Consider the following 17,293-nt stretch of genomic DNA (forward strand, 5'->3'; position numbering starts at 1 on the left):
TGGAGAATAAACTCTCTTGAATTGTGGGAGATATTTCCGAGGAAAGGAGGAGATAGACGATGAGTCGATTGTGTTACGTATTATATTGAAGCAAAATGAATGAAATGGAATATCTTTGTGTGATAAGAAGAGAATGTTTCACTAAGGCTATACGACAAATTCTACAAACCGATTGTTAGACAAATTATGTTATATGAGATGAAGTATTGGTCAATCAAGAACTCACGCATCTAAAAGATGAAAGTAGCAAAAATGAGAATGTTGAGATGAATGTATGAGCATACCAAGAGAGATAGGATTTGAAACAAAGACATTTGGAATAAAATTAGAGTGGAATGCCTATATTAGGTGGGCAACCCGAAATAGAAGAAGGATATATAGAGGTCAATAATTAAGGTGGAAGGATAAACAGATAGTCGTTTCTGAATTTCCCAAATTACTATTTTCTTGATATTGTAACAAATTACTTTCGCAAACGAATTATTAGAAACAATGTTCCTGAAAAAATACTTATTCTCCTAAGCAAACATCAAAATTTATGAGAAAACTACTTATTTTCATGAAAGAATTTTTTGGAAAAAAATTTCCTTTGTGCCAAACATACCCAATCTAGCAAATTGTCATCATAAATATAAAAGGTAAATCAGTTGACAATCAAAATCTGTCGAGGTTTTCTTCAATAAAAAGCACAGAAGGCCACATCACCTAATTCTTGAACTACCAAAATGAGATGCAACCAGTGCCCAGATTCACATTTACAGAAAGTAAAACCAATTTTCTGTTCCTTAATTTCGGGCTTAGCGCGTTTTGATCAGTCCTATACATAGTAAATTTTCTTAAAGGACACCATGTACAGGCTCAGAATGGAAAGCCAGCATCTTCTTCGTCTTCATCCTCGTCTATGGCATCTTCATCGTCACTAAAAACCTTGATGTCCTCATCCTCTTCTTCTTCTTCATCCTCGTCGTCCATCATAGCCTTGTTCTTCCCTTTTACATCCTTCAAACCAGTGCTCAATACTACAGTTTCACCTCCGGTTTTCTCCATATCTTTCCTCAGCTTTTCCATATTCTCTCTTCTGCGTTTTTCCTCTAATAGCTGCTTCTCCTCCCGTCTCTTGTCCAAGTCAGCCCTACCAGGAAAAGTTTGCAATAATAAGAAAGTGGAGATAATAGTTTTTTAGCATGTCCAATTATCAGTGGTATTTCAAGAAATATAAACAGTAAGTTTCAGTTACTGTAATACTTGTAAGTTTCCATGTACTCTTCAGCGCTGGCTTCAATTGCCTTGAAAAACGCATCCATCCCAGCACCTGAAACTGCAGAGACTCCAACTGATCTGAGATTCTTGTAGAACTCCTCAAGTGCAAGAGAGAGGCTCCGAGTCAGAGTTGATGTGTAAGTGTTGTCTGCATCTAGTGCCGCATGAAACACCTCAAAATCTTTCATCCACTGCATTAGCAGTAACATCACAATTCCAGAAAAGCAGCCAATGGAAGTAAAAGCAAAAAAGGCTGAAGAATCCAATAGTAAGAATTTAACACTACGCTCGACTACAAACACCCGTACCTCCCTCCCTTTCCGTCCCTCCCCTCACACATGCACACACGCACATAAACACACTTTTTTTAATTGTTATAAGGCATTATATTGTTGTGCAGCAAAAAGTGCTGCAAGTAGAATATGTGACAAGCTCAACAGACCAATCATGGCTTCTATGATTAACAAACACACAATTGCACAACAACCATCATAATCAGAGCTTTACACGATGACTCATTGGTTTAAACTACTTAGCAAGCATATACAACACATAACAGTTATAGTTTTAAACTGTCATTATAATAATCTTGTGGTTCCAATATTAATTATTATAGAAAGGGTAATAGCATCTGATTCACCTAGAGGTTATTTCTTTAACGTCCTCATTGGTTTATATTAGGTGCACAAAGGGGATAATGTTTCATAGCAAACTTAATATGAGTAATAGTGGAGACAGACAGCCCTTTATCTTCCTCCCAACTCCCTGCCCTTTTCAAGAAAAAATAGAGAAATGTCAGAATTTATTCTGCTACCTCCAAAGCAAATTCATGATTAGCCACATCCGTCTTGTTGAAAGCCAATACCAGAGGCAACCTTGTTTTGTAGAGGATGCTACAAGCATACAGCATATTGCTCATAAAAGTAGCTGGACTTTCAGATCGTGGTGTATCAACTACGTATGTCACAACAGTGGGAAAAGTAGATGCAAAAGCTTCAGTGATAATTGCACCAGAAGCAGACCAAGTGAATATCTCAATCTGTCCAGGAGTGTCCACGAGAACATAGTCCAACTGGTCAGCTCGTTTTTCAATAACTGATATCACCTGCAAATAGGTAGAAGAAGTGGTTGTCTCAACAGAGCTTGCGAAATACAATGCATGTAAACCTTTGCTTCCCTAAAATTGGTGAAAAGAACAAATACTACAAAGCAAAAGCAAGCAAACATCAGATATAGATTTTATTGCTTTGACATCTTTCCACCTACATTTTAAAAACCGTGAAGTCTAGCGCCAGAAAATATGAAACTTGTGCTCTTTAAGAGATTGAATTTGATAAATAATATGCCCAGGCATCATCCAAGAGCATCAAAGTAACAAACATACAAGAAGTTCAAGAGGGGTTAGATGCATGAATGGTGCTTGAGAGATCAAAGACTTGATGCAATGTTTCAGAAACTTTAGAGAAGCATCACTATTTCACATATTAAGAGGCTACTAGCATCTGGGCAGTCTGTCGTTCAGAAGAAATACAAAAGGGTCACAAAGTAACGTTTCTAGACCATGAGTAACACACTCTGTGTGATACCAACACCATGCTGCACGAAAATTCTTTGCACAAACACATCATTCTAACCAACCAGAACTTTGGACCTCAAAACATAGTGCACTCATCTACAAGCTTTCAATTGTTGACAGAAATGCAAAATCCACTATAATTTATGCACTAATATCCTTTAGACATTCATTCAGTCCATTTTTCTACCACAATAAGTGATCAATACAGAGAGAAGACTCATATACCACAAGAGATGCAAGAGGAAGGAAACTAGAAAACAAGGTTTCTCTAGATCACGTAAGTTTAAGAAAAGACAGAAGACCAAATAGATATGCCCCTCAAACTAGGCACATTTTCTCGGTTAGACACCTCGACTTTTATAGTGATCATTTGAACACTTCTATTTGGCAGAGGTGTATCTCGTGCACACCAGTGTCGGTAAGACGGCCATCTGCATGCACTCACTGTTGATGTGTCAAATGAACAAATTAACTACTGACAAACATGTGTAACTTTTTTTTTTAAAATGCCGCATGTAATTAATTTTTTAAAACATACAATAAGAAAGGAAATAAAATTGAGGGATACATAAGTTGTACGCCATGTAAGACATCTATATTTACGCAACACATTCCTGCTTAGTTGAAGTGTCTATATGGTCACAGCACAACCTAAGTGTCTATCTAACAACTTGTGCAAAGTTTATGGGGCTAGTTATGTATTTAGCCAAGACAAAAAGGAAAAGTGACTTCACATCCCATTCAATAAAAGAAAACCAGATCACATCAAACTAACCTCATCAAATTTTGTGGCAAACAGGTTCAGTGAAGTAAGAATTCCTCCATTTGGCCCAAGATTGTATTGCTTCATGACTTCCTTGTATCGAACAGTGTCTCTAATATCGATATTTGCACCAAATGGAAGGGTCAAGACAGCAGGATCAAGGTTCAAAACATAACCCCGGAGATTGGACGCCATTGTGTGGCAAACAAGTCGATGGAGAAACGTAGTTTTTCCACTACCTAGACATCAATCAAAACAAGTGTTATATCAAGTCTTCAAGTAAAACTTAAATCACAACAAACAACTTGGGACAAAGCTAGTATCTTAAAAATGGTATACATATGAATACTTAACAAAAACAAATAGGACTTTACCAGCCATCCCAACCACTATGATAATGATAGGTTTTTTCTTGAAAGTGAAGGATGATCCCTCGATATTAAGATTTTGCATCGAGTTAGAGATATCATCCTTCTCCTGAACCTATAACCAGACAATCGAGACGGAAAAGAAGGAGAATATTAGTTAAGGCTTAGCTTCCATAATCTGAATAATTGTAAAAGTAATCCAAAATTAAGAATGTTTACCTTACTGTCAACTTGCATCGAACTCTCAGCCTCCTCTGGTACCTTTGAATCAATCTCCATTCAAGATAACTGCTAAATCAGTGAAGTAACGTCTTCTATCAGGCTCAATGTAAAATAATTAAGACCGTATCAAGGGTAAAAGGCATAAAGGAAATAGGAAAAGTAAAAGACAACAAAAAGATGGTGATAATAAATAAATGTAGGAGCATCACAAAGGCCAACATCAAATTCCAAAGGATTCTGCCAACGGCTATGGATAATACTTTCGAGTTTGTTCTTTTCTTAATCTCAAGCTAATGATAACTTTAGATAAAGCTCGGACTAGTGATATTGTACTCAAACTAGTGCAGGAACTTCTCAAAATCCACTCGTAACGTTCCATCGTATTCAGATACAGGATTTTGAGGTTTGGGGAACCAACTGTTTTGAATATAAACATGTTGTTATTTATACATTTTGGGGTATTATTAAGGGTACTCTAATCACCCTAAAGCAAAGAATAAACTCTAATAACATTAAAACAATAAATATTATTCTTAGAATCATTTCTGTTGAATATGCACCCATTATAATAAAAGTTCAAGCTACAAAATTAACCAGAACAAGGTAAGATTAGAAGGTAAAGCTACAAAACTAACCAGAACAAGGTATGATTAGAAGTTCAAGCTACAAAACTAACCCGAACAAGGTAAGATTGCAAACACTGAAAGCTGAAAATAGTTAAATACAAACCACGAATTGAAGCTCGGATAATAAATACATGACATAGAACACCGTAGAACAACTTTTAACACCTCATTTATGAAGATACTCAAAAAACAAAAAAAAAACTCTGTATTGAAGCTCGGCGAAGAGCAAAATTTTCTCCCAAAACCGTTTAAACCATTATCATTATCCGTACACTAATTTAGCTTATAACTCAGTGACATCAACTCTATGAACAGAGTCCACAAGTTTTTTTAACAAAATTATTCATAATGGAAACTCATAATGGTCAGAGCCTGTAAGTTTTTAAGACAAAGCTAGATACTTGCAAGTTTAATAAAACAATCACCGGTAGTTGATAAGTCACCGGCGTAGAATCGCAACCGCGGCGTACGGCGGTGAAGGCAAGTCCGGCGGAGTGGAAGCAAAATGGAGGGTTTGCTGCTAGACGGGGAGAATAGAATGACTTCGGAAAGAAAATACTGGAAATTAAAAAGAAAAAAAAAAAGCGAGAATAAGCTTAAGCCCAATAAACAATAAGGCCTGTTTGGAAACTACCTATTTATTTGTGCAAAAAAATAAAAACATATTTTTTGATGAATATGTCAAAAAAAAAAAATGTGCAATAATAGTGTATATAAGAAATATTTAAAAAAAATTGAAAAAGTTATTTGGTACTATTTCGTATATTTATCACTAATCTTTTTACTTTTAAAAATTAAAGTTCATAAATATTTATAAAGTGTATTTACTATAAATTTGGACATGTTTGAAGTTGTTATATTTCTAATGTGAATATTTTCATCTTATTTGATGAATTAAATATGCAACAATCTTTTATTTCTTTTATTAAAAGGAATAGTATATTATTTTAAAACAAAGGATAATCAAAATAGATTTACAAAAGAGTTCGTACTGAAATACTCAAACCTTTAAAAAAGTATTAAAAAATCTATAATACAATATAAAACAAAGCTAGATAAAAGAAACGTGTGTGATATTCTTTTTTACCAACAATCTTGTTATTATTATTTTTGTTAGTTTTTATCTCATTTTTTTAATTAATAATTTAATATAATATTTACAAATTAATGAAGAACTAGCTTTATCAATGATTGTTACCATTATAATCTTTCATAATTCATATTTATGGACAAACAATACAATTTTGCATAATAATTCATATTTATGATAGGTAAGGAATCTATAAGATCTTTACAAATAGATTTGTAAAAATTCATATTTTGTGTCTTCTTTATTCTATATTTTTTGTAATATCTTCCTTTTCCCCCCTCTCATTCTCAATACTGCATAAGAAATAATCTTAGCATAACTAATACAAGCATTACTAATACACCATATTCAACGTTAATACGTTATCATCAGACTCACTTATTTCCCCTTAAAATGAAGTCATAGTTTTAATTATTCAAACTTCATTCATTAAGTATGTTAGTTTTCAATATTTGAATCTAAATCATCCAGACCTTATTCAGTATGTTAGTTTCTCAAATTAATGAGTAATAGCCGATAGAATAGGTGTGTTTATTACATTGCTAATAGCTTAGATATGAATTTTTTTTTTTAAAATCGTTAAAATATATTTTTAACAAACAAAAAAAATTGTCTAACATTTTTGCAAAGGTAAGTCTTCCTTAATAAAGGAGAATTACTCTATTACAAAATGGAGCAACAATGTAAGCTAAATAACTATTTAATAAACCAATAAGATTGCATTGCATTAAATATTTTTCTCTAATTCACTTCTTCTATGCAAAAATAAAAAAAATTAAAAATATAATGTAGATAAAAAAATTATTTATAAAAAAAAAAAACAAGGAAGAGGAAAAAAAAATAAGTCTTGTAATTGACTCGGGCATAGAAAGTTCCTCCGGTTTAGAACCGGTTTGATTCAGCCACCGGTTCAATATCACATTTTCCTGCTTTTAATTTTGACGACAACCATTCCGCTTCAGTTTTTTCCTCTCTCTCTCTGCTGTGTTCTCTCCACCGGCAGCTTCACCGACTGTCCGATTCCGATCAAAGAAATGAGCGGTCACGATTCAAAGTACTTCTCTACTACGAAGAAGGGAGAAATCCCTGAGCTCAAAGAAGAGCTCAATTCTCAGTACAAGGTAACAAAAACTCTCCTATTGAAGTTAATTCCATTCATATCGAGCCTGCGAAGAAACTCGAGTTTTCTGGATTTATTAGCTTTGCATTGATCCGATTTAATGAAATCTATGAATTTACTTTGTCATTTTGAATGGTGATTTGAGATAGCCGTGGTCAGATCTGGCTAGTTTTCGCATTTGATTTGTGCTAGAAGTCTCACTAGTCCTCGCTTGTTTGGTTTGATCTATATTTGATTTTCTGAAAGTGAATTTATGCTTAGTTTTGAGGTCATATTGAAATATACAGCATTTTCGCTGTATGTTTATGAAATTGGGGAAGTTATTGGACCTTCATGAAATAGTATAGCTACTGAAACCGGGGAGTCATGCTTAATCAGTATTTGCATGTAGTTTCACGATTTGAATTGTTGAAGGAGTCTCACAAGTCTCCATTTGCTTGGTTGATCTCAACAATTTTTAGATGTGAATTTATGCATATTCAGGGTTCTCAAATTTTTATGTTTAGTTTTAAGGGCTATTGAATTTACTGCATTCTCTCTGTGATGCTTATGGAATAGGGGACGCTACTGAAATGATTATCGAAAAGAGTAGTTTGTGAAATCGGAGAATTATGCTTATTTAGGAATGATATTCAGTTTGCATAATTTCTCGAAAGAGTCTCACAAGTCTTCATTTGTTCGAGTGATCTCATATGTGAATTATGCTTAATCAGGGTTTGTATTTAGTTTTGATGACCGTTTAAATTACTGCATTTTCAGTGTGATGTTTATGAAATTGGGGACCGAAAATCTTATTGGGTGGAAGAGGGATTGCTTATGGTTGAAATTTTCTTTGTTAAGGAGTTTGGTGAATATTCATTTGTGTGGTTGATATCAATAATTTAGGCGGTTTGATTCGGTTGAATAAGTTACCAGTGATTTTATATTTAGTTTCACTGTCCTATTGATACTGTATTTAGTTTAGATGCTTGTGAAAATCAGTATCGAATTGAATAGTACTCATTCATCAGTAGTTTTGATTGAATAGAATAGATTTTATATTTTAAATCCTATTGAAATTACTATATATTCTGTAGGATGCTTGTGAAACTGGGGATGTAAATGAAATTGTTACCGAATACTATTTTAGCTGTTCGTTTGTTAGAAAATTTGCGGACATCTGAATGCAGTTCCATTATTGGCACGATCCTTTTCATTGATGAAATGTTCGTAGAAACTAGATTGTCTATTTATTTGTTGAAATATTACTTCTCTCTCTTTACATATGTGTACTTATCATTTTTAAAACTGGTTGCTTCTGGTCATTGTAGACATATGTAGTTGAAAAGTTGTTGCTATTACAATGAACTCAACGTTTTCGGTCTTAAATTTTACTCAGCTGAATTATGACATCATTCAATCGTGGCTAAGTTGTTCAAGTCATGAGGCTTTTCATTGCAGCCTTGCCATTCCTTCTTCTTTTTGGAAATTTTGTAGCTGCTTATATATCTGTATGGAATGCAGGACAAGAGAAAAGATGCTGTCAAAAAAGTCATTGCTGCTATGACAGTTGGGAAAGATGTTTCTTCACTGTTCACAGATGTTGTTAATTGCATGCAAACAGAGAATTTGGAGTTGAAGAAACTTGTATACTTGTATCTTATCAATTATGCTAAAAGCCAACCTGATCTTGCTATTCTTGCCGTAAATACATTTGTGAAGGTATTCCCGTGATGAAACTCATCTTTAATCATTTGTCTTCTATAAATGTTGTGGTTTTATTCTTCTCATTACCTACTGATTTGTTCTTTATATGTCAATCTTCACCTGTATTATGAGCATACGACAATAAAAGCTTCAGCTAATCATTTATCTAGACTTCTCACTTGTCTGTCTCATATACATATGATTACAAATAGAGAAGTATTCAGTAATATTTCTATCTATCTTTTGAGTGATATAATACAATGAGTCTTGAACGTTCATGATACTCCTTTACCCGGTCTTCAATGAGAATTGAGATCGAAGGGGATTTCCAATCTGATTCAATCCCTCTGTATACCATCTTTGTTTTCCCATAGACCATAAGGTTCTTCGCTCTTCAATTAGTAGCTCCTCTTCTTTATCAGAAATTTTAATTAGTTCCTCTGCTTTTATAATTGGACAGAAACCCAAAGACACGAAAAGTCGTAAAACAAAACAGTGGGAAATGGAACATTTAAGACTACAATTTTTTTATTTTTTTTAAAAAAGCAATTCATTGTATAATTATAATCTACTGAGAAGAGATCTTGAACCGTGTGATAAAGCCTTGGCTGAGATGAAGGTTTTTCTACGATCTCCCAGATAATGAACCATCGTGAAACTTATGTTTTTCAATAAGTAATGAATTCATTTGTTTCAATTTAAGATGGGTTGAAATAAGCCAGTTAAATAAAGATATGATGAATGAATGAGAAGTTCCGTAGTATAGTATTTTTTTCCCCTTCTTTTTTGTTCTTTGGACAACAGTATTGTTCATACCAGCTTAGGGGAAGATCACCTAATCTACTGACATCTAATACTTCCCACAACACAAATATTAGATGACTCTGTCAAGCAAAGTTTAGGCGGATTGAAGAATTCACCTAATGCCACATTTGCGAAGATCAGAAAGTTGGTCCCAAAGTTGTCCCTCCAGCTCTTCACGCCGCATGATTCTTGGGACTAGAACAATTCCTTTTCCTTACTTGAAGGACCTTGTTTATCCCTACCTCTTTCACAACGAAAAACTTTTCCAATGGGAGTAGGACATAATGTCTTGCAGCAGTCTGAATATTAAGGAAGCAATAAAGAAGTAAGAATTTTTTGGGCTGTCCAACATGGTAACAGCTGTTGTCCAACCTGTGCAGTTTGAATTTGACTTGAGTATGACTGCACTGCACAACCTAGTGCCTGCGGTTCCTAGCGTATTAGAGGTTTATGTGTTTAGTTTAGTTAACTTTTTCTTTTGAGTTGTATTTATCCATGTGGATTTATAAGGGATTCAAAAGGGTTTATAAAGGTCTTCAGCTACTTCTGGTTATAAAAATGTTCTTTAGTTTCTTTACTCGTCTTAGTTTTTAGTTGAATGTTCAAATTATTTGCATTTACGTATCATATTTAGGGTACAATTTAGAACAATTTGGTTTGCAGAAACATAATACCACCTAATCATATAGATGTTTCTTCTTAATAATTTTGAATTGGTTTTCTAGCTCCCCTAGCATGTTTCTTCTGATATCTTATTAATGACATGCTGTATTTTGCAGGATTCGCAAGACCCAAATCCTTTAATTCGTGCTTTGGCTGTCCGGACAATGGGATGCATTCGTGTTGACAAGATCACTGAGTATTTATGTGATCCCCTCCAACGTTGCCTTAAGGTGAATTCACAAGCTTTCTCTTCCCCTACCTGCTCCTAGTTTTGAAGTTGGATCTTCTTGATTGATTGAAGATGGTATGGAACATAACAGTGCACGATGTTTTCTAACTAAACAATGTACTTTGTCTGCGCTCTTTCCATCAGGATGATGATCCTTATGTTCGTAAGACAGCAGCTATCTGTGTTGCTAAGCTCTATGACATAAATGCCGAACTTGTGGAAGATAGGGGCTTTCTGGATGCTCTCAAGGACTTAATATCTGACAATAATCCTATGGTTGTTGCAAATGCTGTTGCGGCTCTTGCAGAAATTCAAGAAAGCAGTAGCAAGCCCATCTTTGAGATCACCAGCCATACACTTTCAAAGCTTTTAACTGCTCTGAATGAATGCACTGAGTAAGCCTGTCCAATCCTAATGCTGCTACCTTTGTCAATGTAAAATGTGCTAGGGTTTGACAAATCATCTAACTTGTAAACATATGTCGGCATGCCATAGGACAATGCATTTTCTTCATGTTATTGTTTGATTTGCTTTGTTGTCTACGAGATGCTACTTCATGGATTGTTTTCTATTACCTCATCTTATTATGCTTTTAAATCATTTTGTTAGAAGTTTATGCTTGCTCCTTTGCTTATTAATGTGATAATTATCTCTGGATATAGGTGGGGTCAAGTATTTATACTGGATGCTCTGTCAAAGTACAAAGCAGCTGATGCTCGTGAAGCTGAAAACATAGTGGAGCGAGTCACTCCACGATTACAGCATGCAAATTGCGCTGTTGTTCTTTCAGCTGTAAAGGTGGGATTGTTTCCATCTTTTTCACAAACTTTTTAAAATAAATTATGTTTCCGCATGATTAGCATTGCCAGAATTAGACATTTCACTAATAGTCATTTTCTGGTGTTGCAGATGATACTCCAACAGATGGAACTCATCACCAGCACTGATGTAGTTCGGAACCTTTGTAAAAAGATGGCTCCTCCTCTCGTAACGTTGCTTTCAGCAGAGCCTGAAATTCAGTATGTTGCGTTAAGGAACATAAACCTAATTGTACAAAAGCGTCCAACAATTCTTGCACATGAAATCAAGGTATTTTTTGTGGTGCTGCCTAGGCACTTGCAAGATTGGCGTCAAAACCTCTATTTCCTTAGCACTGTTGGACCTATCTGTAACTAAAACTGGACAACTAAGCTTTGCTTCTAATATTGTTCTGTTGCTAGGTATTCTTTTGCAAGTATAATGATCCTATATATGTGAAAATGGAGAAGTTAGAAATCATGATAAAACTTGCTTCAGACAGAAACATAGACCAGGTATATCCTCTCTGCTTTTGATTCAGTTTAGTTCCTCTGATATAGGTTCTTGTGTGTTGCATCATTAAGTGTGGTTTATATGTTTGTAGGTGCTATTGGAATTCAAAGAATATGCTACTGAAGTAGACGTTGACTTTGTCAGAAAAGCTGTCCGTGCTATTGGCCGCTGTGCCATCAAATTAGAGAGGGCTGCGGAACGCTGTATCAGTGTCCTGCTTGAATTGATTAAGATAAAAGTAAACTATGTTGTTCAAGAAGCTATAATAGTAATCAAGGACATTTTCAGAAGATATCCTAACACGTAAGTTCTGTTGAAGTCTGATATGCTAAAGTTGAGTTCTGGTCTTTTATTTAATTTTTTTGTTCTGGCTTTCTTTTTCAGCTATGAGTCCATAATTGCTACTCTTTGCGAGAGTTTGGACACACTAGATGAGCCTGAGGCAAAGGTAACAGAAGATCTTTCCAGGAGCTGGCTCCGGGAAGTTGTTGGGTCTACAATCTGTTCACAGATTTTGTTAACTGCTTCTGTCTCTTCGTTGACAGGCATCAATGATCTGGATTATCGGTGAGTATGCTGAAAGAATTGATAATGCAGATGAGCTCCTTGAAAGCTTTTTAGAGAGTTTCCCTGAGGAACCACCCCAAGTGCAATTGCAGTTGCTGACAGCAACAGTCAAACTCTTCCTCAAGAAGCCAACTGAAGGACCACAACAAATGATCCAGGTACTTCTTGTTATCATATCATCAAGTGATCCCGTGTTATATTATGCAATATGTCAAGTTGCATTCTGCTTATCAATAATAGGAAAGAATCCAATCTAGCTTTCTAGTCAATTAGTTCTTCAAATTTTTTACTTCCATTTCACTCTGCCTTGTTATCAAAACCAAAAAACTTGATAAATTATCCTCTCTATGTAGGAACTTTAATATGCTCCATCAATATAGACCATAACTAAAAATAGGATGGCATGTTGAGTTTCTAAATTTAGAGTAATGAGTGAAAAAAGTAATGTATCTTGACGCAATGTTTTTAAAAGTGGAAAGCACAAAAAAGTGACAAGTATCTTTTTGTTTATTATTATTATTTTTTAATAAAGCTGATACTCTACTTATGACCTTGCTCAATGCTCATAGGTGGTCTTAAATAATGCCACTGTGGAGACTGACAATCCAGACTTGCGAGATCGTGCATACATTTATTGGCGTCTTCTCTCAACTGATCCCGAGGTACGTGCAAGCAAATGCTTCACTTTTCCTTGGGCTGTCTCATGGACCTTTTTAATGACTTCAGTATGGAAGGTCTATCTTCAATTTAGAGAAAGACTTGCTGTCTTTCGGGTGATAGTTGATATAATTCATCACTATTTCCCCTTGACTGCTTTATTCCTTGCTGCAAGATATGTTTATGAGCTAAGTTGCTCGGACTCTCCAAATATGTTGCCACACCCATGTCGGATCCTCCAAAAATGCACTACTTTTGAAGGATCCAACACACACCTGACAACATTTTTGAAGAGTCCGAGCAACTTAGTTTATGAGTATGTACATAGTTCTGGGATTAAGTTGATCTCTGGATGTCTAGTTATTGCAATCTCCTTTGTATATTGCAGGCAGCTAAAGATGTTGTGCTAGCTGAAAAGCCTGTGATTAGTGATGATTCAAACCAACTTGATCCTTCTCTCCTCGACGAACTTCTTTCCAATATTGCTACTTTATCCTCTGTCTATCATAAGCCTCCAGAAGCATTTGTCACTCGTGTGAAGACTACTCAGAAAACTGAGGAGGAAGAGTATCCTGATGCAGGTGAACAGAGCTATTCCGATTCTCCTGCTCGTGTTGCAGAAAGTGGTGCGTCACCGCCAGCTAGTACAGCTAATCCTGCAGCAAGGCAACCAGCTGCACCTGCAGCGCTGCCTGATTTACTTGACCTTGGCATGGATAACAGCGGTAGTGCTATTGTGTCAGTTGATCAGCCTGCAACCCCAGCCGGGTATGTACAGTTTGTCTGCATTAGTACTATAAAAAATGTTCTCTCAATCTCTTTTAAGGTCACAAACATAATGATTAAAGGCTGAATTCTCGCAATACTGAATCTAAAGTTATATATGCAAAAAGGAATTCTGCTCTTTTTTTTTGTCAAAAAGATCAGTGCTCCTTTTTGTTTGACAGGTTTCAAACTCTTTTGAGATATCATTGTGAAAACACTTACAGAGCACCGACTTTTATTGCAGCCCTCCATTACCTATCGTATTGCCAGCCTCTAGTGGTCAAGGTTTACAAATCAGTGCCCAACTGATACGGAGAGACGGGCAGGTATTTTACAGCATGATGTTCGAGAACAATTCACAGGTTCCTCTTGATGGCTTCATGATTCAGTTTAATAAAAACACATTTGGTCTTGCTGCCAGTGGACAACTCCAAGTGAGTATTATATGCCACTTCTGTCTACAGTCCTTTCACAAAGTATTTATGTTATTATCTAGAACAAGAGGAAGATCTGATTATAGACCCTTCTGTGAATTCGACTTCTCTTTGATTGTTTACTTTGACGTCTTGTGCTCAATAGGTTCCTCAATTGCTACCTGGGACATCTGCAAGCACTCTCTTACCAATGGTTTTGTTCCAGAACATTTCCCCTGGCCCTGCAAATACCCTTTTACAGGTTGCGATTAAAAATAATCAACAGCCAGTATGGTATTTCAATGATAAAATCTATTTCCATGTACTTTTCACGGAGGATGGAAGGATGGAGCGCTCCACTTTTCTTGAGGTAACATACATTGTTGAATTTCTATCTAGATCTATGTATTGACTGTTGTTTGGGGTTGAGGTATTGATTGATTGGGAATCGATGTATGTATGCGTGAGTGTCTTGGCTTTGATTTTATCATCTCTCGCAGCTCGTGTCAGTTAAAAACTATCAGCCTCTTTTATTCTATCTGCATTAGTTCATTGCATTGCCGATTGTTTTGACAACCACATAAGCAAGTTGGGTGCTTAACTGTATCTTCTTTGCTTCTTTACCAGACTTGGAAGTCACTACCTGATTCAAATGAGGTATCAAGGGACTTCCCAGCATCTGTTATCAATAGCGTTGAAACAACCCTTGATCGTCTAGCTGCATCGAACATGTTCTTTATAGCTAAGCGCAAACATGCTAACCAGGAGGTATTGTATCTTTCTGCCAAGAGCCCCCGAGGAATTCCTTTCTTGATCGAACTTACAGCAGTTATCGGAACCCCTGGTGTCAAGTGTGCCATCAAGACTCCAAGCCCTGAAATGGCTCCTCTCTTCTTTGAAGCCGTCGAGACTTTGCTCAAGAGTTGATAAGCTTGCTGCTTATCCCATCTCCCCTTTATTTATTTCCCCTGTAATTTTGTTTTGGTTCTCTTTTATCGGTACACGTCTTATTTTTGTTCTTATTAATTAGCTTGAATTTCCAGGTTGAACTGTTAATTCATGCTTCATCCTATGTTCAGTGCTTGTTATTATAGTTTTTTTTATTGCACGAAACTTCAATATTTTTCAGCTGTATGGAATGTATCTTAGAAAATTTCTTCTTTTTTTGTAGCCTCTTTATACTTTGTTGACACTGAGGATTGTCGATTTCATTTGTATCTGAGCAGACACAACATTGCGTTTTTCTGTTATATACATCTAATAGATTAAAAATAAAATCTCCAACTCAATTATTGAAACCTCAATTTCAAACATTTTCGCCTTTAATATCATATTCTATATGAAAATTTTAATATTTTGCATCTTATTTCAAAATTATTATGTGACTTTTATTCTGCCAATCAAAAGACCCCTACCATTATTATACAAAAAAAAAAATTAAATCCTTTTCCCCCCTTATTCATTGGTCATATTTTAAACAATTGTATTATACGCGACGACACCAAATCTTTGAGATGGATTGAAAATGACTTGCTACTTAATCCTATTGGATATTTATTCATGATATTTAATAAAAGGTCATAATATTTTAAAATGTTACTCTCTTTTTTTGGGTTTTTTTTAATTTGAAATTTGGTTGAGCAATCAACTGACACCATATTATATATTTATAGTATGTTGGTTTGGTTAGTTTTTTTTTTTTTAATTAAATATTCATGCCACTACAAAAATCCAAGTGTCTCTTCTCCAACTCCTTTTGGGACCATTTTGTAGGTAGTATTTCCATCAATATAGGTGAGCTCGTTCACATTGTTGATCTCAAATTTGAATTAAAAAAAGTGTTATCAAAGATCAATCGAAAATAGTTTCTCTACTCTATAAAAATAAGAAAAAGGGTATGTACATCTTACTTTTTTCAGACTTCACTTATATAATTACACTGAGTTTGTTGTATAGTATTTCTACCAATATATCTACTTATTTCCACTAAAAAAAGTAAAAACATTTGATGAATTTTTTAAAGGTTTGCCAATCATTCAAAGTTCTTTTCCCTCTCTAAGTTGAATTTTTGAAATATGGAGTACATAAAAAGCCAGCTAAAATTTCCCTCTTCACATGAATTGAAATTGTATTTGAATAAGTAGAATCTAGAAGCTTGAAAAATAGGTATTGAGATTCCTTGATATATTTAGGGGAGATAAAATGAGCAATTCGAGCAAAATTTAAACGAATCGATAAAAAAGAGTTATTGTCTAGTTCTATCTAAAAAGTGATGGATTAATAATGTTTTGAAGACAATGAGCCAAACAATGATATACATGAAAAAATTGTGTAAGTATATGAAAATGTCATATTTTAAAAAAAATCTAAATCTTAAGTGATTATAGAAGATCATTTTTTCGTTTGTGCTTGTGTTATTTGTGTATATAAAAATTAGAGTATGATTATTGGTCGAGTTTATTACCTAATCTTGAATTGTTTTTATTGTGTGTATGTTCTTGTATACTTTTTTACCCCTTTTTTTTTTCTTATTTGTAATCTAAAATCTGATTTGGATTCCAAAATTTCTTTTGCAGATTCCCAAAAACTGAAAAAAGATATTGAAAAATATTTCTCTACATTTTTTGGAAACAAACAACAAAATATATTTTTTTTAAATTGTGCTCGGTTGGTAAGCACCCCTCACTTCCAATCCGAAGGTTGTGAATTCGAGTTACCAAGGGAGCAAAAAGGGATGGAAGCTCCTAGGAAGGGTTTAAAAAAAAAAAAAAGATTAAGAAAAAAATAAAATAAAATATTCTAGTCTGTTCAAAAGTAAATATAGTCAATTGATACACATGTAAATGAATATATTATAATATATATATACACATAGCTCCATCATCTGTCTTATGAATTCATTTTGCTTTATCTTTAGCTAAGTCTATATATACTAAATTTAATATTTATACGTCTTTCAAAACCACATCCTTTCGTTTTTTTTTTATTTTAGTTCTGTCACTTCTTCATTATAACGTCTTTACTCACCATAATTTCACATATGTAAAATAGCTATATTTGTAAATTGACGAAAGACTTATCAATCCATCTCAAGCCATCTTCATTCATTTTATCCTCGAGAGATTAAACTAAATACACTCAGAAATTGTGAAACCAAAAAATCATTTTTAAAA

At 34.6% G+C, this 17,293-nt stretch overlaps 2 protein-coding genes across 4 annotated transcripts; one reads left to right on the plus strand and one right to left on the minus strand.

The window, feature by feature from the left end:
• Nucleotides 1-610: 610 nt before the first annotated feature.
• Nucleotides 611-5,407, minus strand: LOC102589848 (GPN-loop GTPase 1). 3 transcript variants are annotated; one of them, XM_006343889.2, is made up of 7 exons: nucleotides 5,241-5,407; nucleotides 4,187-4,255; nucleotides 3,974-4,082; nucleotides 3,612-3,838; nucleotides 2,075-2,365; nucleotides 1,246-1,451; nucleotides 611-1,132 (listed from the first exon to the last, which is right to left on the minus strand). In XM_006343889.2, the coding sequence occupies exons 2-7, from the start codon at nucleotides 4,244-4,246 to the stop codon at nucleotides 859-861; spliced, it is 1,167 nt and encodes a 388-aa protein (XP_006343951.1). In that variant the 5' UTR covers nucleotides 4,247-4,255; nucleotides 5,241-5,407; the 3' UTR covers nucleotides 611-858. The 3 variants fall into 3 exon arrangements, with proteins under 3 accessions (XP_006343951.1, XP_006343952.1, XP_006343953.1); XM_006343890.2 differs by having other exon boundaries at nucleotides 4,187-4,258; XM_006343891.2 differs by having other exon boundaries at nucleotides 5,221-5,407.
• Nucleotides 5,408-6,850: 1,443 nt separating this feature from the next.
• LOC102590622 (beta-adaptin-like protein B) lies at nucleotides 6,851-15,331 on the plus strand. The gene is made up of 15 exons (XM_006343892.2): nucleotides 6,851-7,026; nucleotides 8,529-8,726; nucleotides 10,295-10,408; nucleotides 10,552-10,802; nucleotides 11,070-11,205; nucleotides 11,317-11,496; nucleotides 11,628-11,720; nucleotides 11,810-12,021; nucleotides 12,103-12,166; nucleotides 12,264-12,443; nucleotides 12,855-12,947; nucleotides 13,331-13,710; nucleotides 13,952-14,141; nucleotides 14,287-14,490; nucleotides 14,748-15,331. Exons 1-15 carry the CDS (start codon nucleotides 6,940-6,942, stop codon nucleotides 15,045-15,047), a joined length of 2,682 nt encoding a protein of 893 aa, XP_006343954.1. The 5' UTR covers nucleotides 6,851-6,939; the 3' UTR covers nucleotides 15,048-15,331.
• The last annotated feature ends 1,962 nt before the right edge of the window (nucleotides 15,332-17,293 follow it).

Source organism: Solanum tuberosum, unplaced genomic scaffold (assembly GCF_000226075.1).
Source record: "Solanum tuberosum cultivar DM 1-3 516 R44 unplaced genomic scaffold, SolTub_3.0 scf00048, whole genome shotgun sequence".
NCBI lineage: Eukaryota > Viridiplantae > Streptophyta > Magnoliopsida > Solanales > Solanaceae > Solanum > Solanum tuberosum.